At 60.9% G+C, this 23,772-nt stretch overlaps 1 protein-coding gene across 1 annotated transcript; it reads right to left on the bottom strand.

The window, feature by feature from the left end:
* Nucleotides 1-614: 614 nt before the first annotated feature.
* LOC118629959 (progestagen associated endometrial protein) lies at nt 615-3,012 on the bottom strand. Its single transcript, XM_036261659.1, has 6 exons — nt 2,917-3,012; nt 2,610-2,749; nt 2,030-2,103; nt 1,558-1,668; nt 794-898; nt 615-631 (listed from the first exon to the last, which is right to left on the bottom strand). The coding sequence occupies exons 1-6, from the start codon at nt 3,010-3,012 to the stop codon at nt 615-617; spliced, it is 543 nt and encodes a 180-aa protein (XP_036117552.1).
* Nucleotides 3,013-23,772: the final 20,760 nt, after the last annotated feature.

Here is a 23,772-nt window from a genome sequence, read left to right on the forward strand (position 1 = left end):
GCACACAGCCTGGCTGGTGAGTTTCTTTATTGCTCAAGGGGGCTGCCCAGAGCAGCAGGTCCCAGGCTGGGACCCAGGGGTGCCTGGGTCCTGGGAGGAGTGGCGTCCAGCAGCCTCCATGGGTCAGTCCCTCCTAAGTCCTCTGACCTGGGAGGAGGGGGTGATGTCGTCTCTGCAGAGGGGCCGAGGCTCCTGAAATGGACAAGGGGTCCCCTGTGATTCCTGGGACCCTTCAGGATGGACCCTCACCAGCCCCTCCCCACTGGGGGTGCAGACGGCCCCTCCTGTGGGAGACAGAGCCCCGCCTCACCCCACCTCAGGTTGAGTGACCGCCCCACCTTCCTCGCCCCCACCTTCGCCCAGTAGGAGCAGTGAGCCCTCAGCGTGTGTGTGGCCAGGGCGCAGGGAGCACATCCCAGCAATTCAAGGCCACTCCCGAGAGGCAGGCGGCCAGCCTCCGTCCCAAGCCCCCCAGGAGAGACCCCAGGTGCCAGCCATTCCAGCAGAGCGTGGGCAACAGAGGGGTGTGGGCCCCAGGAATGTCCCCACCCCCATGCTTAGGACGGGGGACAGGGCGGGTGCGTTACCCTGGGAGGCGGTCGGTGTGAGCTCCTCTAGACCAGGCACCTCTCTGTGGGGGAGGGGCAGGAGGGAGGTCACAGGTGAGCCAGGACAGAGGGGTCTGCACCCCACCTCCCACCCACCTGCAAGGCATGGGGGGGCGGCCCTGGGGAAAGACGCCCCCGTGGGCAGGGCTTTCTGGCTGGAAGCCGCGGGCCGGGGTGGTGGTCACCTTTCGCCCGGGTCGGGGTGAAGTGGAGCTGGATGTGGCTGGGCAGCAGCTTCATGGCACTGTCGAACTTCTCCATGGCCTCCTCGCTGAGCTTCGGGGTCCTGGCTGCGGGGCAGGGGTCAGTCCCTGGGCCGTGGGGCCTGGATGAGAGCTAGGGCCCGGGGACCTGGCCGGGACGCGCTCGGGAAGGACACGCCCACATCTGGAGGTCGGCAGGCTTGACCCGGCCCCGCTCCCCAGGGTGGTCTCCAGCGCTCAGCACACCTGTCCTCCGGGCCCTGTTCCCTCCGCCCAGCCCGCCTCCTCCTCTCAGGACCGTGCTGGGGTCTCAGAGCCACACCAGACGAGGGCCTGTGCAGCCTCCACCGCCTGGCCGGCTGCTCTGATGGACCAGGGCATCTTCACGGCCCAGCACCTGTGACGCCCACGGGAGCCCTGGGGATGCCCGAGCGCAGCGCCTCTGTGGCAGGGGACTGTCCCTCCCATCTGTCCTCATTATAGTTTAAAGGTGTTTTGTAGCTGACTTCCTAGGCGGTGCCAAAACCTGTGGGACCCACAGTGACCCGGGGCTGCCTGAGGCTGTCCTGCCCACCTCAGGGCTCATCGCCCACCCACCCCCCAGCCCGAGGGCAGCCCCTGTCACCAGCCACCCGCCGTCCCAGCACTTGCCCATCCTCTCCCCCCGGGACCTGGGGGCCCTCCCCTCCCCCCTCACAGTGGGACCTCTGTCCAGCCTCTCGGGAAGCCGGGGGCGGGGCACGCACCCAGGTACTGGCAGGCCAGGCTCTGCTCCAGGGAGGCAGCGCCCTCGATGCACAGGAACGCGAAGTTCTCGTAGTCGGTGTCCACCACCTGGACCGCGCCGCCCATCGGGTCTGCAAGAGGGACCAGCGGGGTGAGGTCAGTCTTCTCTGCGGCCGGAGAGGGAGGGCAGGTCGGCGCCCCTGCATGGCCGCCGGGCGACCACCAGGGGACGACAAGGCACAGCCGTTCCCCAGAGCGCCCCTGGCACAGGGCCTGAGCGCCCTCACCTGAGACGTCTGCCACCTGCCGGACTGGACTTCGGTCCTCGCTCAGTCCAGCAGGGCCCCCACCCGAGTCCTGGCACCCACAGTGGGCGTGAAACGGGGCTTCCATGCTGGTCTGGGTGGGAGCCTGGGCCCCCGGGCGAGGCAGTGGGGTCGACCTGAGACGCGGTCACAGCCGAGGGGCAGCAGCCCCGGAGCGGGCACCTACCCTTGACCTTGAACTGGGTGGGGTCCTCAGTTTTCTCCGCAAAGATCTTCTTCTCCACACAGCTGCTGCCCTCCCTGGAAGACAGCGCCCGTGAGCCGCCCGCACAGACCCCTGTGGCAGCCACCCGAAGGGGCCGGGAGACGCCAGGCTCCAGGAGGCCTCAGGCTCTGAGCTGGCCACCTGCTCAGACGGCGCTCACTGCAACCTCCCGTGGCCATGACAGCTCAGACGTGGCCGAAGGGCAGGGGCGTTGACCTGTGTTCAGATGGCATCTCCACCCCCACCCTGCTCTCTCTGGCACCCCCACTCCTCTCCAGGGCAGACAGGGCCATCGCAGGAGTGCCCAGGTCCTGACCCCAGCGCAGCTGACCAGGGGCCTCCACACAGGCCTCTCCCCACAGTGACCCCAGAGTCGCTCTGTGTGGTTGGCCTGCGGGCCCAGAGCCCTCGGCAGGTGCTCCAAGGGGACCAGGAACCTACAAGCCCCTCTCCCCGCCCCCGGGGCTCCATGCCCCCCATCAGGAGCCTGGCTGCCCACAGCCCTGTGCCAGGCCCCGCCCGCCCGCAGCCGGGCACCCACCATCTGTGCACAATGATCTCCAGGTTGCCCTCGGGGGTGGGCCTCAGCTCCTTGAGGTGCAGTCTCAGGGGGGCGCCCTCGGTGTTCAGCAGGGTGAAGTCGCTGGCCGCCATGACCATGGAGTACCAGGTCCCGGCCACCTGGGAGGGGAGACAATAAGTCTGTTGTTTCAGCCGCTGTCCGTCCCCGGAGAAGTCATGCAGACCCGGACGTCACAGCCCCTCTGTCCTCTGAGGCCCAGTGTCCCCACCTGCTCCAGCTCAGCACCCACCCAGCCCCCCGCGGCAGAGCAGCCCCGTCCCCAAACCTTCTGGATGTCCAGGTCCCCCGTGATCTGGGGGACGTTGGTGTCCTGGCTGCCGCACACCAGGGCCACACTCAGGGCGAGCAGGAGACACTTCATGGCTGCGGCGGAGGGGCCTTCTGAACTGGAGGAGCTGGAGCGAGAAGGCCGAGGCAGCGGGCTCCAGGCCTTATATCAGGGGAGGGGGCCCGGCCAGCAGCGTGTGGCCCCCAGCCATGGGTTCCCCGAATTCCTGAGGCTCACCCCAGCCCTCGGGTGGCTTCCTCGACTGGGACAATAGGCCCTCTTCCCTCTGAGTCGGAACAGGAAGGTCCCCGTGTCCCCAGGGCCTGGGAAGTTCCTGGTAGAACTCAGAAGAGAAGGTTCAGGGTGGGGGCCCAGGCTGGCCGCCAGCATGAGGGACTGACTCTTCCTGGGTCAGGCTCTGGACAGTGACAGGTCAGCGCCAACACCGAGGTCATCTGTGTCCCGGAGGGTGGGCCCCATGGCCCGAGAGGCCCATGCCAGCCCTGGGATCCCCAAACATTGGGTCAGTGTGGCCATCTGCCCCCCTTCACTCCCTCCCACCCACCCCAGGTGCCCCGCTCCCCGCCCAGCGGGATGCTTGTCCTGGAAAGTCTGTGGTCCCTCTGGGTCTCCTCCGAAGTCTGCCTTTGTCTCCTGCCCGGGCACCGGCTCCCGCACAGCCTTCGGCCGCCATGGTCTTGGCGGTCACCTCCCCCGACTCCATCAGGGGAGGGTGAAGTGAGCTCCCAGGTGTGCCCGGCGGTGGTGGGCGCCCTGAACATGTTTGCTGCTCAGAGTGAAAATAATGGCACCAGCCACGAAGTGACCGTCACAGAATCGCAGGTCACCCAGATGGGAAAGAGACCTGCCCTCGGGCCTGGCTGACCGCCAGGCGACCCTGACTCACTCGGAGTGGACACAGAGGAAGGTGTCTTGCTGATTCTACCTTGGCCAACAGCACCATGGTGGGGACGTGCGAGCCCTGTGCCCCGTGTGAGGGGGTACCCGTGTGAGGGGGTACCCGTGGGGGGTGTCTGTGGGAGGTGCCCGTGTGGGGGACCCTGTATCGGGGGTACCCTGTGGGAGGGTACATGTGTGAGGGGGTACCAAGGCCATGGCCTGACATCCCATGTGGTTGGCCTGCTCACCTCGGGGGAGGGGTGGCACTGGGAGAGGGGAGCAAGGAGGGTCACTGTGCCTGCAAGGTGTCTCCGAGGGGAGCAGCCTGCTCCTGGAGGTGGGGGCCCTGGAGGGTCATCCTCCGGGCCTGTCCAGGTGGCCCATGGCCTGTGTGGGGCCTCGTCCACCATCCTCAGCGTCTCCTCGGCCAGCTTCTCTCCCGCGGAAGCCATTTCATCTGGTGCCCGGTAAATGCCCAGGCCCAGGAGAGCTGACCCTAGGATGCCCAGCGTCCTTTGATAAGGGGGGCCCGAGAAGGAGGGCCCATGTAGCCCCAGCCCAGGGGACAGCTCAGACACTGTCCTCCCGTCGTGGGGACTGACACCCGCGGACTCTGCTCCTCCCGGGACAGGTGCCAGTCCCAGCTCAGCGGGTCACTTCTGAGTCTGATGAAACTTGGTGGGAAGTGGGGTCAATGGGGGACAGTGGGAAACGGGGTCACGGACGCTCAGCTGGGATGGTGGTGAGACAAACTTCCCGGCACCTGCCAGCGGGCGCTGGGCACAGCGACCCGGCCCTGCCCGCCTGTCTCCTGGAGCTCCGCGAACCAGCCTGTGGCTCCGTCTTCTGGTTTCCTCGCTTTTCGAAGAGCAGCTCAGCGGCTGCTGTGGCCCAGAAACTCGTGTGCACCGGAGACCTCAGGGTGGCCGCAGTGCAGATGAGGCCACACCACAGTGCGCCCTAGTCTGGAGCCTGGGGTCCTTCTCAGAGAACAGGGGACAGACGGGGGGCCCCGGGAGAAGACTGTGATGACAAAGGCGGATGTGGCTACGAGCTGGAAGAGGCAGGAAGGGTGGCCCCCTGGAGCCTGCGGAGGGCACTCGGCCCCAGGACACCTGGACTGTGGATTCCGGGCTTCAGAACGGGGGAGAGTGAATCCTGTTAGAAGCCCCCCACCAATGCCCCCAGGTGTAGTCCTTTGCTACAGCAGCCCCGGTGTCCACGGCGACCCAGGGGTCAGAGGCCGTCCACTCAGAGACTGCCCAGCAGGGTCACCCGGAGCAGAGGGAGGCCGGCCAGGAAACAGGGGTCCTCTCCTGGCGAGCAGGCAGGGAAACGCTGGCTGCCCCGGCCATGGGCACTTCCTGCTGGTGCTTCTGAGAGGGCCTGCCCAAGGGACCTCGGGCCTGTGACCGCAGAGCGTGTTCTCAGGCCACGTCCAGTCAGTTTCCAGGAAGGAGGTTCCATAGGCCACCTCACAAACAAAGGGCAACAAGCCACCGCTGGCCTGCGCAGTGGCGTCAGGCGGCGTGGGAGGGACACCGAACCCTGGGACACAGCTTTCCCCATCAAGGCCACTGAAGGGACTGGGGAGGAGCCCGCCCACCAGCACAGAGCCCACCCCTCCCCCAGGACCCCTGCACCTAGGTGCCGGGTGGGCTCAGGCTTGTAACTGCAGAAGTGGGAAGTCACTCTTCTCGAGGTGGGGAACCCGGAGGGGCTCTGACTCAGCCGGGAACGCGCGCCCGCTAGGCCTGCTCCCGAGGCCCGCGAGCCAAGGACACCGGGCAGCAGCTGGGCTCACGAGTGCTGGTCCCTGCTGTAGTCATGACCGTGCACCCCAGCGCCAGGGACCCCCACGCACACCCCATCGTGGTTACTGAGGCACACCTTCCCCAGTGGGGGCTCCGTCCCCACACAAATCATCACCGAACTCCCTCCTACTCCAGCACCGTGCCCATGCCCCATGGCCCAGGAGCACAGCAAATGTCATATCACATCACATCACATCACATCATATCACATCACATCACATCACATCACATCATACCATATCATATCACATCACATCACATCATATCACATCACATCACATCATATTATATCACATCACATCATATCATATCACATCACATCACATCACATCATATCACATCACATCACATCATATTATATCACATCACATCACATCACATCACATCATACCATATCACATCACATCACATCACATCATATCACATCACATCACATCACATCACATCACATCATACCATATCACATCACATCACATCACATCATATCACATCACATCACATCATATCACATCACATCACATCACATCACATCATATCAAAACATCATATCACATCACATCACATCATATCACATCACATCACATCACATCACATATCACATCACATCATATCATATCACATCACATCACATCACACCACATCACATCACATCACATCATATCATATCATATCATACCACATCACATCACATCACATCATATCACAACATCATATCAAATCACATCACATCACACCACATCACATCATATCACATCATATCATACCATATCACATCACACCACATCACATCACATCATATCATATCATACCACATCACATCACATCACATCACATCATATCACAACATCATATCACATCACATCACATCACACCACATCACATCACATCACATCATATCACAACATCATATCAAATCACATCACATCACACCACATCACATCATATCACATCATATCATACCATATCACATCACATCACATCACACCACATCATATCATATCACATCATATCATACCATATCACATCACACCACATCACATCACATCATATCACAACATCATATCACATCACATCACATCACATCACATCACATCATATATCACATCACATCACATCACATCATATCACATCACATCATGTCATATCACATCATAAAGATGCCCAAACTCCCAAATATGACTCAAAAGCAATGTCCTCACACCAAGTTACTGCCGCCGCAGAGACAGTCGGGTGGTTCCTCCAAAAAGCACAGAGAATGACTGTGTGGCCCAGCAATGCCACCCCGGTGGGCGTCCAGAAGAACCGTTAGCAGGTTAACTGTTAACGTGCACACACGTGTTTGTACAGCACTATTCACAATAGCCAAGAGGGGGGCACAGCGCAGCGTCCATCGATGGGTGAGCAGAAAAACCACGTGTGGCCCGCACACACGACGGAACATGACTCGGCCTTGAAAAGGAAGGAACTCCTGACTCCGGCTGCAACGTGAATGACCTTGGGGACATCGTGCTGAGTGGAGGAGCCCGTCGCAGGACACATTCTGCAGGATTCCACTCATGAGATCCCTAGAGCAGCCGGACCCAGAGAGAAAGACATTGTGGTTTTGATGGCTAATGTCTGAATTAGGGTCTTTGGCACATTTTTCTTTCTTTTTTTTTAAGTATGTTTTTATTGATTTTTTAGAAAGAGAGGAAGGGAGAGAGAGATAGACACATCGATGTGAGAGAGATACATCGACCGGCTGCTTTCTGTACATTCCCCACTGGGGATCGAACCTGCAACTCGGGCATGTGCCCTGACCAGGGATTGAACCGGGACCTCTCAGGGGGGCCTTTTGCACATTCTTCAAGCCTCATTGACATGTTACTGCCTGGAAATGTTGACCTCTGCGTGGGTCCTGGGCTGGGCTGGTGGTTGTGTTTTCTCGATTCTGGCTGTGCCTGGAATTCTAACGATGCCAGACGTTGCAGTCACCTTCTTGGACTCAGGATAACATTGTATCCCTAAAAATATTTTTGACCTTGTCCTGGGAAACTGTTTCGCCGGCTTGAAACAATTCCTTTTATTGTTTCTGGTCTGGCAGGAGCGAGCTTGTGGGAGGTCAAGGGCAAAGCCAATGCTCTGGGAGGCTGGTCCCAGCTCGGAGCAAAGACCAGTAACGGGGACTCGAGAGAGGGTGAAGGGTCCGTGAGACGCTGCGCAGTGAGAAATACACGGGGTGTGGGCAAGAGCAGGGCTACATTGTTCACATGGAGAAGAACACAGTAACTCGTAGGCAGTAATGTTACTGGGAAGGGGATCTGGCTGTGAGCCCATAGTGTGTGTGTGTGTGTGTGTGTGTGTGTGTGTGTGTGTCTGACTTCCGGCAGAGAAGATTTCGCAACATGAGTCCAGGCGATTTTTATTTAATTAATTAATTAATTATTTTTTTAGCCTCACCCGAGGACATTTTCCCATTTTTGTTCAGATAGAGTGGGAGGGAGAGAGAGGAAGAGAGAGAGACAGACAGAGAGAGACATCGACGTGAAAAGGACACATCAAGTGGTTGCCACCCACACAACCCAATCAGGGCTGGGGACAAACTGCAACCGAGGCACGTGCCCTTAGCGGGAATCAAACCGGGGTCTCTCTGGTCTACGGGCCGATGCGCTAACCGCTGAGCCAAACTGGCCAGGGCTGTTTAATTAATTTATTATTCTTCTTCTTATTATTTTCTTTATTGCTTTTAGAGAGAGGAAGGGAGAGGGAGAGAGAGCTGGAAACATCGCTGAGAGAGGACATTGATCGGCCGCCTCCTGCATGCCCCCCAGTGGGGATCAGGCCCACAACCTGGGCATGTGTCCTGACCAGGAAACGAACCGGCGACCTCTTGGTGCAGGGTCGACGCTCAACCACTGAGCCACACCGACCGGGCTCCAGGTGATTTTTAGAGGGTAGTGAGAGGAGGCAGGGCCTAGGGTAGAAGGAGCAGCGGGAGAGAGACTAGGTGGGGACATGAGCCCGGGGGGCTGCTGCAGCTCACTGAGAGGCAGAAACAAGGGGGGGTTGGGGACTGGGTCAGGGGTTAGCCGGGACGAGCTGCCACTGCCCATTGCTGCCCTGGTTGCTAGACTCCTGGGGTCCCTCAGAGTTTAGGAGGTGCACACCTGTGGGGAAGGAGGGGGCAGGGGAAAGCTGGCAGGGAGAGAGCTTCTCTTGGGGGGCACTGAAGGCTGGGAGGTTAGAGGTCTCAGGGGAGGATCTCGATGGAATATTCGTCAGCTTTATGCTGCTGCACCAGAGGAGGTTTATTCCCTTAACTTGTCTGTCCTCTGGAGCGGCTGCAGGTGGCACGGACTGGGTCTCTGCTGGCCGGCGCCCTGAGTAGGGCGGTTGGTTGTAGCTATTTACCCCCTGGCTTAAGGAAGACGGGTTTCCCAGGTGGCTGCTGACGGCATCCAGCTATCCGCCTCGCTTCCCTGCCCCACTGGCCCGTGTCCTCGCCTCTTACACTCCCGCCTCAACAAGGGGAGAATAAACTCCGTGTTCCGCGTACTCACAACCGCCAAGCCGCCCCTGCCCGCCTGTGTCTGTGGGCGTCTCCGGGTCCCAGCTCCGAGCCCCTGCAGCCCTCGGGATTTCATAAGTGATAAGAGTAATGAAAGTGTCTCCATGTGCCTAACAAGCCCCTTGCGACCCGCCAGGGCTCACGCTAACAAGGCCCGAAGGACGGGGGTTGGCTGTTCGGGGAGCAGCCCCTGCGCTAGAGGACCTGTCGTCCCACCTCCGCCTCTGGGGTTGAGCTCAGCGGCCAAAGGCCAGCGCTTCGACCAGACGCGACTGTGTAAAGGGGCCTCCATCAACACCCAGAAAGACCACCCTGGCCGGTGGTTGGAGTGTCGGCCGGCAGACCAAAGGCCCAAGGGTTCGATTCCAGTCAAGGGCAGGTACCTCAGTTGCAATTCGATGCCCGGCCCTAGTTGGGGACAGGGTTGGGGACACCAATCGGTGTGTCTCTCTCACATTGATGTTTCTCTCTCTGCTCCTCGCTTTCCCCCTCCCTCCCTCCCACTCTATCTGAAAATCAACGGAAAAGCATCCTGGGTGAGGCTTAAAAACAAAACAAAACAAAAAACAACAACAACAACAACAAAAAACAGAAAGACAGGTTCTAGGAGCTCCTGGCTGGTGAGCAGGTGGAGATTTGGGGAGGTGGTGGCCCTGGGGAGGGCATGGACCCCCTCCCCATATCCCTTGTCCTCATCATCTCTCCGGTCTGGCTAACACTCAGGTTTTTTGTTGTTGTGTTGTTTTTTTTGTCCTAACCTGAGGACATTTTTGCATTTATCTTCAGATAGAGTGGGAGGGAGAGAGAAACATCGATATGAGAGAGACACATCGACTGGCCGCCACCCACACGACCCCAACCGGGGCCGGGGACAAACTGCAACTGAGGTACGTGCCCTTAGAGGGAACTGAACCCGGGTCTCTCTGGTCCGCAGGCCGACGCTCTAACCACTGAAAAACCGTGGGCTGGTCCTCAGTTTTATCCGTCCTCATAAACCAGTGGCCTACTCAGTAAAACGTTGCTGTGTTTGGTGAGCTGCTGCAGCAAATCGACCCCAAGAAGGTGTTGTCCGAACCCCCAAACTATCAGCACAGGTGAGGACGGGACTTGCGGCTGGAGTCCACAGGGGTAGGGGCCGGAGCAGTCTGACCGAGCCCCGGCCTGGGGGTCTGGGATCTGAGCTATCTCCGTGACCCTCTGTCTGTCGGGTGTGTCCTGTGGGAGCCAGTCAAACCCTGCTGGCTGGCAGTTCCCCCACTGTATTCACTCAGAGGGGGGCTGGGGTCCCACCTCCCGTGCAGACCTGCCTCCCTCTCACACGTGTGCACAGGACGGTCGTGAGTCCCTGCGGCAGGACCTGGGAGGGTTCCTCTTGGGGGGGCTGGTGGTAGGTCAGAGCCCCGGAGTGGAGAGCCAGCAGCCAGGGGCACCGCCAGCCCTGCCCTGCCCTGCCCCTGGGTGGCCGACGCTGGGCTGGGTGAGGACAGGGAGTGGGCAGTACCCCGAGGGGTGGGCTGTTCCTTGTGTCCTTTTCTGTCTGGGGGAGAGGCCAGCTCTGCAGCTGCTGACCCGGCCCCTTGCCCTTCACACTGACCTCTGTGGACCCCTCTATCCACAGAGCAGGCTGCGCCCCTCCCCGAAGCCCAACACCCCCACCTCCAGGGAGAAGCCCTGCGACATTTCTAAGAAATTTAAATGAAAAAATGTGAGTTTCAAGTGTACTGCCCAGAGGGTTCCTGTAGCCTGTGGTGCTAGACTCATGTAGATCGTGACTGGAGATCGAATCCAGCACCTTTTTACACAGGGCAGATGAGGCCCCACGGGCATCCTGCTGGGCTCAGGGCTGGGCCTCGGGCTGCATCACCACCCATGCTGGGCCCTGGCCCTGCCCCTGCCCCTGTCCTGCCCCTGGCCCTGCCCCTGCCCCTTGCCCTGGCCCTGCCCCTGCCCCCGGCCCTGCCCCTGCCCCTGCCCCTGCCCCTGCCCCACACCCATCGCCAGGAAAGACTCGGGCACACAGCCTGGCTGATGAGTTTCTTTATTGCTCAAGGGGGCTGCCCAGAGCAGCAGGTCCCAGGCTGGGACCCAGGGGTGCCTGGGTCCCGGGAGGAGTGGCGTCCAGCAGCCTCCATGGGCTCTGACCTGGGAGGAGGGGGTGATGTCGTCTCTGCAGAGGGGCCGAGGCTCCTGAAATGGACAAGGGGTCCCCTGTGATTCCTGGGACCCTTCAGGATGGACCCTCACCAGCTCCTCCCCACTGGGGGTGCAGACGGCCCTCCTGTGGGAGACAGAGCCCCGCCTCACCCCACCTCAGGCTGAGTGACCGCCCCACCTTCCCAGCCCCCACCTTCGCCCAGTAGGAGCAGTGAGCCCTCAGCGTGTGTGTGGCCAGGGCGCAGGGAGCACATCCCAGCAATTCAAGGCCACTCCCGAGAGGCAGGCGGCCAGCCTCCATCCCAAGCCCCCCCGGGAGAGACCCCAGGTGCCAGCCATTCCAGCAGAGCGTGGGCAACAGAGGGGTGTGGGCCCCACGGATGTCCCCACCCCCGTGCTTAGGACGCGGGGCAGGGCGGGTGCGTTACCCTGGGAGGGGTCGGTGTGAGCTCCTCTAGACCAGGCACCTCTCTGTGGGGGGAGGGGCAGGCGGGAGGTCACAGGTGGGCCAGGACAGAGGGGTCTGCACCCCACCCCCCACCTCCTGCAGGGCATGGGGAGGCGGCCCTGGGGAAAGACGCCCCCGTGGGCAGGGCTTTCTGGCTGGGAGCCGCGGGCCGGGCCGGGGTGGTGGTCACCTTCCGCCCGAGTCGGGGTGAAGAGGAGCTGGATGTGGCTGGGCAGCAGCTTCATGGCACTGTCGAACTTCTCCATGGCCACCTCGCTGAGCTTCGGGGTCCTGGCTGCGGGGCCGGGGTCAGTCCCTGGGCCGTGGGGCCTGGACGAGAGCTAGGGGCCGGGGACCTGGCGGGGACGCGCTCGGGAAGGACACGCCCAGTCCCCATCCTCCCCCCAGGCAGCCAAGGCGGGTGGTCATGAAGGTCAGGGCTGTGGCCCCATGGGCTGTCGGGGTCCCTCCCCGAGCTGAGGTGCGGGGTGCCCCACCCCTGGGGATCGAGGCCCCACCCTCAGGCTTCAGCTTTCCCAGCTCTGCCAGCTTGTCAACATCACACTAGAACGGTGCCTCACGGACCATCCTCAGCAACCGCTCCCGATCGGTGTTAATCTTGTCCGGCCCCCAGCGGCCCTCCCGCCTCTGATGCCAGCCAGTGGACTTGCCCATCATGGGGGAAACACGAGCCCTCCCCAGCCCAGGGCCAACGGGACCTCAGAGATGTCCCCAAGGCCAAGGCAGGCCGGGCCCTCTGCTGGAGTTGGCCTCGTGCCTCGGGGACCTACCCAGGTACTGGCAGGCCAGGCTCTGCTCGGGGCGGCCGTGTTCTCCACGCAGACGAACATGCGGTTCTTGTAATCAGTGTCCAGCACGACCACCTGGTTCTCCTCCAGGTCTGGGGTGAGAACAGAGGGGTTAGGGGAGCCTGGGGGGGGTGCGGGGCAGCCTGGAGCAGTCCCTACAGTGAGAAACAAATAGCATTTGCTGGGGTGGGGGGGCGACAAGGAGTCTCCCCAGCATGCTTTGCTGTAAGTCTCCCGTCTCTGTGACGAGGCCCCGGGGCTGAGAGGCCCTGGCCCTGCTCAGTCTCCGTTTGTGTTTTGTTATAATTGGCAGAGGACAGTGAAACGTTGCAAACTGCCCTGGAGAAGTAGGGCAGCGGGGAGACGCTGGCCCCTGTCGCCCTGCAGGCGGGCCAGGGGCTCAGCTCAGTGAGCAGGATGCAGCCCCGCCCCACGCGGGCAGAACAGACCGGAGGACCAGCAGGTGTGGAGACCCCGCCTGGGTCCTGGGTCGGGCCTGAGGCTGGATGGAGGAGGCTGGGCAGACCCGCCCACTCGGTGCCTCCTCCCCCCCTCCCCCCAGGGAAAGCGCTGCACCCTTGGGGCCCTGTGGCACCAGAGGGCTCAGGCCCAGCGCGGCCCACCGCCCAGCACACCGCCCAGCACACCGCACCGCGGGGGCCACTCACAGTGGATGTTGAACCTCCCGGCACACCTGGTGCTCTCCGCAAGCAGCTTCTTCTCGAGGCACCTGCCGCCCCTCCCTGGAAGGCGGTGACAGCTCAGCCCGGGAGGCTGAGGGGCAGTCATGGGGGCCCTCACACCACGCCAGGCCCCACCCCAGGGGCAGCGGGCCAGCTCCCCGCCCCCTGCCCCCGGGGCTCCATGCCCCCATCAGGAGCCTGGCTGCCCACAGCCCTGTGCCAGGCCCCGCCCCCCCGCAGCCGGGCACCCACCATCTGTGCACAATGATCTCCAGGTTGCCCTCGGGGGTGGGCCTCAGCTCCTTGAGGTGCAGTCTCAGGGGGGCGCCCTCGGTGTTCAGCAGGGCGAAGTCGCTGGCCCCATGACCATGGAGTACCAGGTCCCAGCCACCTGGAGGGGCCTTGAGCTGCACTCTGGGGCGAGGAAGGGGCCCCCACGCCTCGTGGGCTCTTCCTTCCTCCCTCCCTCCTCGCCCGGCCAGGCGGAGTCTAACTGGGGCGTCAGTGAACACCCCCTGTTCTCTGTCCGACGCGGGCTGTAGCATTTCCCACCCTTGAAACAGCACGTCTGTGTTAACCAGGTGGCTTCAAAGTTCAAATCCTGAGTTACTCAGAACCATCTGGACCTCGGAAAACTGAACAACAAGCCACCCGAGGACAGAGACCGGGCAGAGGGTCTCCTGAGGCCCGGCGTCCCCTCCTGCCCCAGCTCAGCACCGACCCAGCCCCCGCGGCAGAGCACCCCCGTCCCCAAACCTCCTGGACGTCCAGGTCCCCCATGATCTGGGGGACGTTGGTGTCCTGGCTGCCGCACACCAGGGCCACGCTCAGGGCGAGCAGGAGACACTTCCTGGCTGCGGCGGAGGGGCCTTCTGAGCTGGAGGGGCTGGAGGAGCTGGAGCGAGAAGGCCCAGGTGGCGGCTCCAGGCCTTCTATCGGGGGAGGGGGCCCGGCCAGCAGCGTGTGGCCCCCAGCCCCGGGTTCCCCGAATCCCCAAGGCTCACCCCAGCCCTCAGGTGGCTTCCTCGACTGGGACACTAGGTCCTCTTCCCTCTGAGTCGGAACAGGAAGGTCCCCGTGTCCCCTCGAGTTCCCAGTAGGGCCCAGAAGGAAGGATCGGGGGTGGGGCCCAGGCTGGCCGCCAGCGTGAGGGACACTTCCTGGGTCAGGCTCTGAATTTGTTTCTCTCCCACAATCCACCGCTCCTGAGTTCCACCTGTTACAGAAGCAGGGACCAGGACAGCACCCCCATCCTATCCGGAAAGCATGGGGTCACCGCAGTCATCACCCAAAAATCATCTCTTAAGTTCACCTTCTGTTGCATTCCCAGCCGCATGTCCCTGGTTCTAGACCTCACGGATATTTGTCCGACGGCACAAGTGAAGCCCCCTCTGACCTGGCCTCCCTCCCCCCACCCCGCACAGACCCAGCTACCGGAGAGGTTTCCACGCAAGTGACTCTCTGTGAACGGAAGTGACTCCATCTTTCGTGAGTGGTTCTTAATCTGGAGGGCTCAGTGAAACCACCTGGGGACTTTTCCAAGGACGACGCTCACCGGGGTCACCCAGAGCCGGAGCAGGGACCCGCCTCGGCGCTCCTGCGTGGGACGTCCCTCCGCTGTGAGTGTGGGCAGCACGCGGCTGCGGCCACAAGGCCCCCAGCACAGCTGTGAGTTATTCTAAGTACAGGAGACAGGACGGGCTGCCCAGGGCTGCGTGGAAGGCCCCAGCACCAGAGGACAGACCAGGTTTGTGGGGGAGCTGACGGCCGCTGGGGCTGCGCACACGGAGCACTTTTCTCTCTTCCTGAACACTCAAGAGTTCCCGTGATTTTTTACAATTAAAAAAAAATCACTGAGTCATTCACATGCGGCCCCCGGTGAGGACTCACTGTGGGAGGGGAAAGCCCACCTTTTCTAAGGAAACGCTCAGAGCTCGAGGGGCAGGGAAATCTTGTCCCTTGTGTTCAACAGGGAAATGGACGTTTATTCTCATTGCTAAGTTGTATTTGTCCTTACAGGGGTCTCATCGACTCAGGCCTTATAATTCCTCCCCAGTGGTCTTGCAGATTTGGAGATGTTTTAGGGAAAGCTGTCCCACCCAAGAGACTCTTTTTCCTCTCTTTCCTTTTTCTTACCCTACTGCAGTGGCCAGGACCTCCGGTGACAGTAAGTCCCAAAGTGAGGGGGGTCGTCCTGCCTTTCGGGGACTCCGTGGGCGTGTTTCTCCTGCTCTGTTACCAGGGACGCTGTTTGATGACGTGTTTGGTGTTGACCACGATCTCGGCTGGTTTTAAGTGCAAAGACAGGTTTTTTGTGTGTGTGTTTTTTGTTTTTTTTCATTATTGTTGTAACCCAGGAGAGTCATCCTCACTCAGACATCAAGTAATTTTGAATATGAGGAGCTTTATTACCTGCGCAGGGACTGCAGCCAACCTACACAGAGGAGAACTGCAGCCCCGAGCTCAGGGGGAGGGTTGCTTATATAGGGCAGGGGTCACTCAAGAGTTTAGCAGAGCAAGCAAGCTACGTGTACAGAAGCAGATATCAGCAGTTAGTAACTGCACAAGTTGTTTATTTTATATTTCTTCACAATTACTAGACCCCAGCCTTGAATGTCTCATTGCCCCGTCTGGCATCTCCTGATTAGTTAAGCTCATGGTCAATACCCTTGTGGTCATGGCTGACGCATACCTTCCTCTTCAAGAATTTTTGCAAAAACAGCCCTGGCCAGTTTGGCTCAGCGGTTAGAGTGTCGGCCTGCGGTCCGGAGAGACCCGGGTTCAGTTCCCGCTAAGGGCACGTACTTCGGTTGCAGTTTGTCCCCGGCCCTGGTTGGTCGTGTGGGTGGCAGCCACTCGGTGTGTCCCTTTCACATCGATGTTTCTCTCTCTCTCTCCCTTCCTCTCTCTCCCTCCCACTCTATCTGTACAAAAAATGGAGAAATATCCTCGGGTGAGGATTAAAAAAAAAAAAAGAATTTTTGCAAAAACAACTCAGGTTCAAGGAACCCAGGAGAGGTTCCTTCTTCTAGGGGATGGAGAATTACTGGGTTATAACAATTATGATTGGTGATTTCTATCTAATGGCTTGTTAATTTTTTTTTTTATAGCATCCATTAAGATGTTTCTATGGGCTTTTTTCTCCTTCCACCTGTTAATGTAATAGATTTTATTGATGGAGTTCCTAAATTCAAGAAAAGCACAAAAATGCCCACTGGAGGAAGAGCTACGAACTCTGGGGTCGCGGTCCCAGCCGCTCGGGCACGAGAAGAGCTGCAGGTGTGAACCCTGGAAAGGAGGCAGCAAATGCTCCTGAGAGAACGTGAGTTGACAAGTGGAGAATCAGAGACTCCACCCAAAAGGCCCTGCAGATCACAAGAGAATTCGGTGAGCACAAGATGCGCAAGGTAACACGGAGAAGCCAGGAGCTTGGCTCTGAGACCCTCTTTTCATCCTCAGCCGAGGACATTTTCCCATTTTTTATTCAGATAGAGCAGGAGGGAGAGAGGGGGAGAGAGAGAAACATCGACGTGAAAGGGACACATCGAGTGGCTGCCACCCGCACAACCAACCAGGGCCGGGGACAAACTGCAACCGAGGTACGCACCCTTAGCGGGAACCGAACCCGGGTCTCTCGGGACGGCAGGCGACGCTCTAACCGCTGAGCCAAACCGGCCAGGGTCTGTTAGTTATTCTTTAGAAGCATTTATGTTATGAAAACGCACAGTTTCTATGCGGGATGTGTTTAATCAGGAACTATGAATAAAACACCCCACTCTCTCAGGCATGAGGGGGTGGGTGTCCCCTGCGGTGACTCAGCTCGATCGGCAAGGCTGCCACTCTTCACGGGGCACATCCGTGTATCAGTCACATGATGCAAGGTACCCTCAGCGGAGTTTGGGGGTTAGACTGCGGGCTCTCAAGGTCCTGAAGCCCAAATCCCGGCGGCTGGTCACACTAAGCATCATCGTCCACTCACAGGCACCTGCAGAGATGGGCAGTGGTCCTCCCGCAGGGTTCCCATGCGGTGACCACTTCACGGGTGGTGAGAAGGGCCTGCAGGCAGCCCCAGGTGGATGGCAACCGAGACCAAAGGCCAGGAGAATTAGGGGGACGTCCACTCTGGTCACCCACTTGGCGGGGTCTGATGACAGCCGTTCGGTTAATCCATCTTTCCGCTGCAAACTCCTCGGAGATGCTCAGGGCCTCCAGGTTCTCATCACAGGTGCGGCCTGCAGGTGAGGCGGGTGAAAGACTGGGAGGCAGGCGGCCAAGCCCACGCCAGGGGCCGGGGCAGCTGGGCGCACAGTGGGCATGGGAATTGCCGCCCGCAGCAGGGCTGTGAGGTGGCCGGGACACCTGGGAAGGTCTGACAGCACTGCGGGCCCTCGGGTCGGCGGTCAGGCTGTGACGGCGGGACCACCGGGGCCAGGGCCAGGACCACAGGGAGAGCTCGGCGTGGGCAGAAGAAGGTGAGCACCAGGCAAAGTGCGGGCAGATGGAGACCCAGTGGGCGGGGACCGTCAGGGGAGGAGACCTACAGCGAGGGGCTGGCAGCCTGAACTTTGTTCTCATGTGCACAGTGAGCCTGGCTGGTGGCTCCGCTGGCCGAGCGTCGTCCCTGCCTGTGGCCAAAGCCCAGCGTCGGAAGGCCCAGGGCAGTGAACCGGGAGGGACGGGGACAGAGCCGTGGAAGGGCCAGAGCCTGCAAAGCTCAGCTGACCCAAAGCCGTGGCAAACCGGACTCGACTGTGTTCACCTGCACCCAACAGCCAAAGGAGGGGCCGGCCCCAGCGCCCAGCAGCCGAAGGGCCGGAGGAGCTCGGATCCACCCGCGATGGAACCACTCCCTGGGGATGGGGTGAGGCTCAGGGCATGGTCAGGGGAACCTGGAAACAAGTGTGGGGTCCCCTGGCAGCACGAGCCCCCCAAAGAGGCAAATCCAGGCACACAGGCAGACGGGAGGTCGCTGGGAGATCAGGGAGGCTCTAGCGTGGACTCCTGACTGCGGTCACCAGCTCCATCGGGGCCTCTGCTGCCCCCCTCGTGGGAAACCCAGAAAGGAGCCAGGTTCTGCCCTCAGCCCCACTGGGCTCCTGGGCCTCAAGCAAGTTCCCGCACTTCCTGCTCCCATGCTCATGGCCGACAGACCCAGGTCAGGGGGGTGGGCAGCGCCCCTGGGGGCCTGGCAGGTGCTGAGAGGGACATCACACCTGCTGACCCAGGATGGCCCGGTGGCTCCCACGTGATGCTCAGGGGGTGGTGGGGACAGAACCCGGCCCATTCCCCGAGTTTCACAATCATGAGCCCATGGACGGTGCCAGGAAAGAAGACCCCATAAAAGCCCCGGAATGACAGAGACAGACGTCCTCAGCGATGACCAAGTCCCAGAGGGGACCTCAGAGCAGACTCCTCCCCGTGGCCCACACAGGTCCCCTCCTGTCTGCACTTGGGGAGTCCCTGTGGCTCTAATTCACTTCAAGGGTCACTAACCCTAATCACTTTCAGGAATGCATCTTTCTGCGGAAACAAAGAAGAACCCGGAAATGGGACAACCCCACCACCGCCCACAGCCCAGACTCGGGAAACCAGGAGCCAGGCACAGGGGAGCACCCACAGAGGCCAGGGAAGGAAGTGAGGGGCGTGGACGGACACAGGATCCGTGGGGGACGTGGGGGAGTGAGGGACATGGACACGGCAGAGCAATGTCCTTTTCTGAGGGTTCCACGTGCGGGGTGACTTTCTGAAAGGCGTCCAGGACTTCCAAGTTCACATCAGGATTTCTGCCTGCAGGGCAGGTGACCAGGTGAGCCCGAGGTCTCAGGGCGCGGACACGAGGAGCAGGCGGCACCCCAGTGCCAGGGCTTCGTCCTGGAGCAGCGAGTCTGGGCGAGGAGGGCCTGCGGTGGACGGGAGCAGGCACGGAGGAGACAGCCCCACCCAGCTGACCCGTCTGGGAAGGGACCCAGGTCCGATCCAAAAGCTGATCTGCAGGGTCACCCCTGACCTGGAGGGACCTCATGGCCAGGGGAACTGCACTGCCCCTGCCCAGAGAGTTCTTGGACTTCACCCAGCCCGGAGGGCCCTGGTGGGAGAGGACCTCTCTCAGCCGCACCGCCGCCCACTCTGACCCCCAGGACCGCGGAGGCGCTGCTGCCGGGGAATCCCCTGAGGTGTGGGCCCTGCCGGCCAGCTCGGCCAGCCCATGTCACGCGGGCGGCTGGGGCACCCAAGCAGACACCACTCGGCTCCCGGGCCACCGCAGGCTCCTCTCCTCGTCAGGGGCCTCAAGGCCTCGCCTCCGGAAGGTGCTGACCACAGCTGAGCTGGTCCAGGTGGGCCGGCGGTGAACTCACCCAGGAGCTGGCTGTTGGGCACCTTCCCGTAGGAACCGTGCTTCAGAGAACATGAGGTGACCCTCCACGGCACCTCCCACCTGCGGGGGCTGCTCCCCCACTGCCGACGGCACAGAGCGGGCCCATCAGCACCCTAACCCTGGAGGTGGGCTGACACGCAGGGAAGGTCCCCCGATGGCCGGGCCCCAGGGTGCAGCCACCTAGCCTGAAAGCCAGGAAGTGGGGTCCCTAACACCAGGGACCCCGATCCTGGTACAGCCCCTCCTGGGGTGCAAGGGCACCACCCTTGGTGGGGGACGCTCCATTCAGCACGGAGACAGCATCTTCATCTGTGAGATGCTCCACTCCCCGCCACGGCCCTAACCTACCACGTCCCCAAAACCTGCGAGACACAGGTCCTCACTGTCCACCTCCACACAGCAGCCCCCAGCCCCCAACACCTGCGGCCCCACCGACCCCCCAGCCCTGGCCGTGCCCCGTCAGGCACATCTGAGGCGGCTTTGGTGCACCCTGATCCCCTCCTGCCCCGGAGTCCCTCCCTCCTTCCAACATGGTCCCTCCCCCAGTCCCAGCCACAGCGGGGCTGAGATCCAAGATAAAGGCCACGGCCCTGGGAGGGTCCGGGCAGAGCCCTAAAATGGATCCAACCCCTGCCACAGGATCCTGGTGCCCAGGAGCAGGGAGGGCTCCGCTCTGCCCCCGCCCCCCAGCCTGCCCCCCCTGCCCCTGCCCCCGCCTGCCCCCACGCCCCCCCCTGCTTGCTCCCCCAGCCTGTCCCCGCCCTCCCGCCTGCCCCCGCCCCCAGCCTGTCTCCCTCCCCAGCCCCAGGAGCGCCTCACATCAGCTCCTGGAAGGGTACAGGCCCTGGGCCCGCAGGGCTGACATGGGGCCACGGGCAGCGGGCAGGAACGGGGTCTTCATCTCCAGGGCTCCATGGTCCCAGGCAGGGCGCACGCTGGGCTCCAGAGACAGTGTGGGCACCTCACACAGCTGCCCTTTGCACCCCTGTGCTCCAAGTCTGGGGGGACCTGGCATGGCACCTCCTTCCCCCACAGTCCGTGGCCAACTGGCAAGAATGTCGTTTAGATCAACCTCTCATTAGGCCCTCAGGCCGCCGTTTCTCCGAGGCTGTGCACTCCCTGCCCCCAGGCTGATGCCCGCCCGTCACCTCTGCTCAGCGCTCCCACAGGCCTTGGGGTCTGGAGGCCTAACCCACACTTGCTGGAGAAAGGTTTGGGGTTGGGAAGGTTTGGGGGTTGGTTTCAGTCAGCTGGTCGCCTCAGTGGTCCCTTGTGCCCGCTGTTCCTGGCCCGGGGTGGGGCTCGGGCTCGGCTCCAACACCACCTGCTCAGCAGGTGGAGCTGTGCCCCTTCCTGCGCCGCCTGCTTTCTGGGAGCAACTTCCCGTCATTTCCTGGGGCGGCTGTGTAAAGTGGTCGCGGACGGGAGCTTCCCAGTTCCGGAGGCCGGAAGTCCGGAATCCAGGTGTCAGCAACACAGTGGTCCCAACTTCTGGGGCCCAGATGCTCCTGGCGTGTGGCCGCACCCCTCCCACCTCTGCTCCGTCCTCACACGACCTGTCCACTGTCCCGAGTCCCCTGCTCCTCTCCAGACCCCGTTCTCGGAGGCAAGGCCCACCCCGTCCAGGATGACCTCACCTCACGCTGGTCAGTAGTCAGCTCTGCGAAGGCTGTTTCCACACCAGCTGCCCTGCAGGCCCGGTGGGGGCTGCACCTTTGGGGCCACGACTCAGCCCACTGCCACGTGCTCCCCTCTGGAACAACCCCTTTGTGTCTGTGCGTCGGGTTTGCTGCCAGGGCCGACCCCAGCAGGAGGCAGGGACGCAGGGGACGCTGAGGGCTCACCAAGGTGTCTCTGTGCATCCCTGGGTGACGGAGCTCAAGGTGTCAGCTTGATCCAGTAATCACCCCAGGAAGGCACCGTCGAGCGGAGCCCTGCTCTCCCGGGACGGGGAGGGGCTGGTCCAGTGCCCTCAGGCCAGGAGGCAGGTCCAGGCCTCCCGAAAGGCCCTTGTTCCCTGTCTGCGCTGACCTTTCCCCAAGGACAGGCAGGATCCCCAGGACCCCTTGATGTGGCAGTGGCTGCAGAGACCCCTCGGCGCTGACCCCCCCCCCCAGAGGAAGTTGGCTGCCGGGCACCACAGGGCGGAGGGGCAGCGCCCATTCCCATCCCGGCTGCAGGACGCCGTGTGGGCCCCCAGCACACGTTCACTCTTGGGGGGGGTGTTGGAAGGGACACACGGACATCCATGGGGCAGAACAGAAAATGAGAGAGGGCTGCACAGTAGGGCCAGTTCTACAGAGAGGGGGTCTCTCCCTCGAGGGTGTGGGAACAACTGGACGTCCCCATGGAACAAACAAGCCCTTGGCAGAGCCTCAGCCTCCCCCCAAGTCAGCTCACCCCCAGGCTCTCAACGTCCCTCGAACCCCCCAAGTCAGCTCACCCCCAGGCTCTCAACGTCCCGTGAACCCCCAAGTCAGCTCACCCCCAGGCTCTCAACGTCCCTCGAACCCCCAAGTCAGCTCACCCCCAGGCTCTCAACATTCCACGAACTCCCCAAGTCAGCTCACCCCCCAGGCTCTCAGTGTCCCTCGAACCCCCCAAATCAGCTCATCCCCCACGGTTCTCAGTGTCCCTTGGACCCCCAAGTCAGCTCGTGCCCCAGGCTCTCAACAGTGCAAATCTATAAAACACAGAGAAAAAACAGCAGGAATTTTCAGGACCTGGAGTTAAGCAACAAATTCTTAGATATAGCACCAGAAATATGATTCATTTTTTTAAAAATTAGTGACTAGATTTCTTCAAAATTAAAATGTTTTGTTCTGCTAAAGGTGCTGTTAAGAGAATTTTTTAAACAGCAACACACTCGAAAAAATATTCGCAGGTTACATAATCCAACAAAAGCACAGATGGAAAAGTCTCAAACCTCGACAGAGACTGCAACCAGCCCTGTGAAAAGGAGCGGAGTTCTTGGACGCGCCACCCAAGACGCCGTGTGCACAGATGAGCAGGTGCGCGGGGCTCCAGGGCAGCACCCAGGAGGCGCCCCTCCGTGCCTGACGCAGACAGAAGGTCCGTGTGCAGACAGACGTAACGTTTAACTGTGCAGTGGTCCTCATCTGTCAACACGTGTACGTTCAGGAGCATGTGGTGGAATGTTCTGCTCACCATCACCCCTGGGCACCCCCAGTACACACGACCCCCAGTGCACAACCCCCACGGCACCCCCAGGCACCTCCAGTGCACAACTCTCAGGGCACCCCCTCAGTACACAACTCCCCCAGGGCACACCCCCCAGTGCATAACCCCCAGGGCACCCCCCTCAGTACGCATGACTCCCCCAGGGCACACACCCCAGTGCACAACCCCCACGGCACCCCCAGGCACCTCCAGTGCACAACTCTCAGGGCACCCCCTCAGTACACGACTCCCCCAGGGCACACACCCCCAGTACACATCGCTCCCCCAGTGTACATCCCCCCTCCAGTGCACACGGCCCCCCAGTGCCTACAAAGAAAGGACCCACTGCCCTGAGGGTAGCAATGGGCAGGAGGATGTGGAGAGCACTGAGAAACCATGGCAACGATTTGAATGACCCTAAATGTGTGTACTTAAGGGCAACCTGGGGGATTTAAAGGGTAGGAGATGACAGGCAATTTGAATTTTTTTTTTTTTTTTTTGGTTCTTTGTCTATATTTTTATTTTTCTCCAATTTATTTTTGTTACAAATGTTTCTCCTTTCCCCCTTAAACCCCCTCTTCCCCATCCTGCCCCCACCCCCCTAGCATTGTTGTGAATTTTTTTCTTAAAAGTGTAAAATTACAAATACATTGCCATCTATTTAATGCAAATAACCTTTTTACATTCTGATTATACAAACGTTAGAAAATGCTGAAAATCCAAAGGTAGGAGGTAAAACTCTGTCTTGCTCAGCGCCCCATCCCGAGGGCAGCCTTTCTGTTAGTACTTGGTCGGTGGTGGGGTCGCCCCATGGCAGAGACAACCAAGGCCCCGAAAACCAAAAAAGGAAAGAAACAGAAAATGTCGATGGAGGGCCAGAGCGAGGGTGGGAAGCGGCCCTCCGCTGGCTCGAACATGGTTTCCCAGGGTTTTCCTGGGCAC

The sequence above is a fragment of the Molossus molossus genome, unplaced genomic scaffold (genome assembly GCF_014108415.1).
Source record: "Molossus molossus isolate mMolMol1 unplaced genomic scaffold, mMolMol1.p scaffold_m16_p_14, whole genome shotgun sequence".
NCBI lineage: Eukaryota > Metazoa > Chordata > Mammalia > Chiroptera > Molossidae > Molossus > Molossus molossus.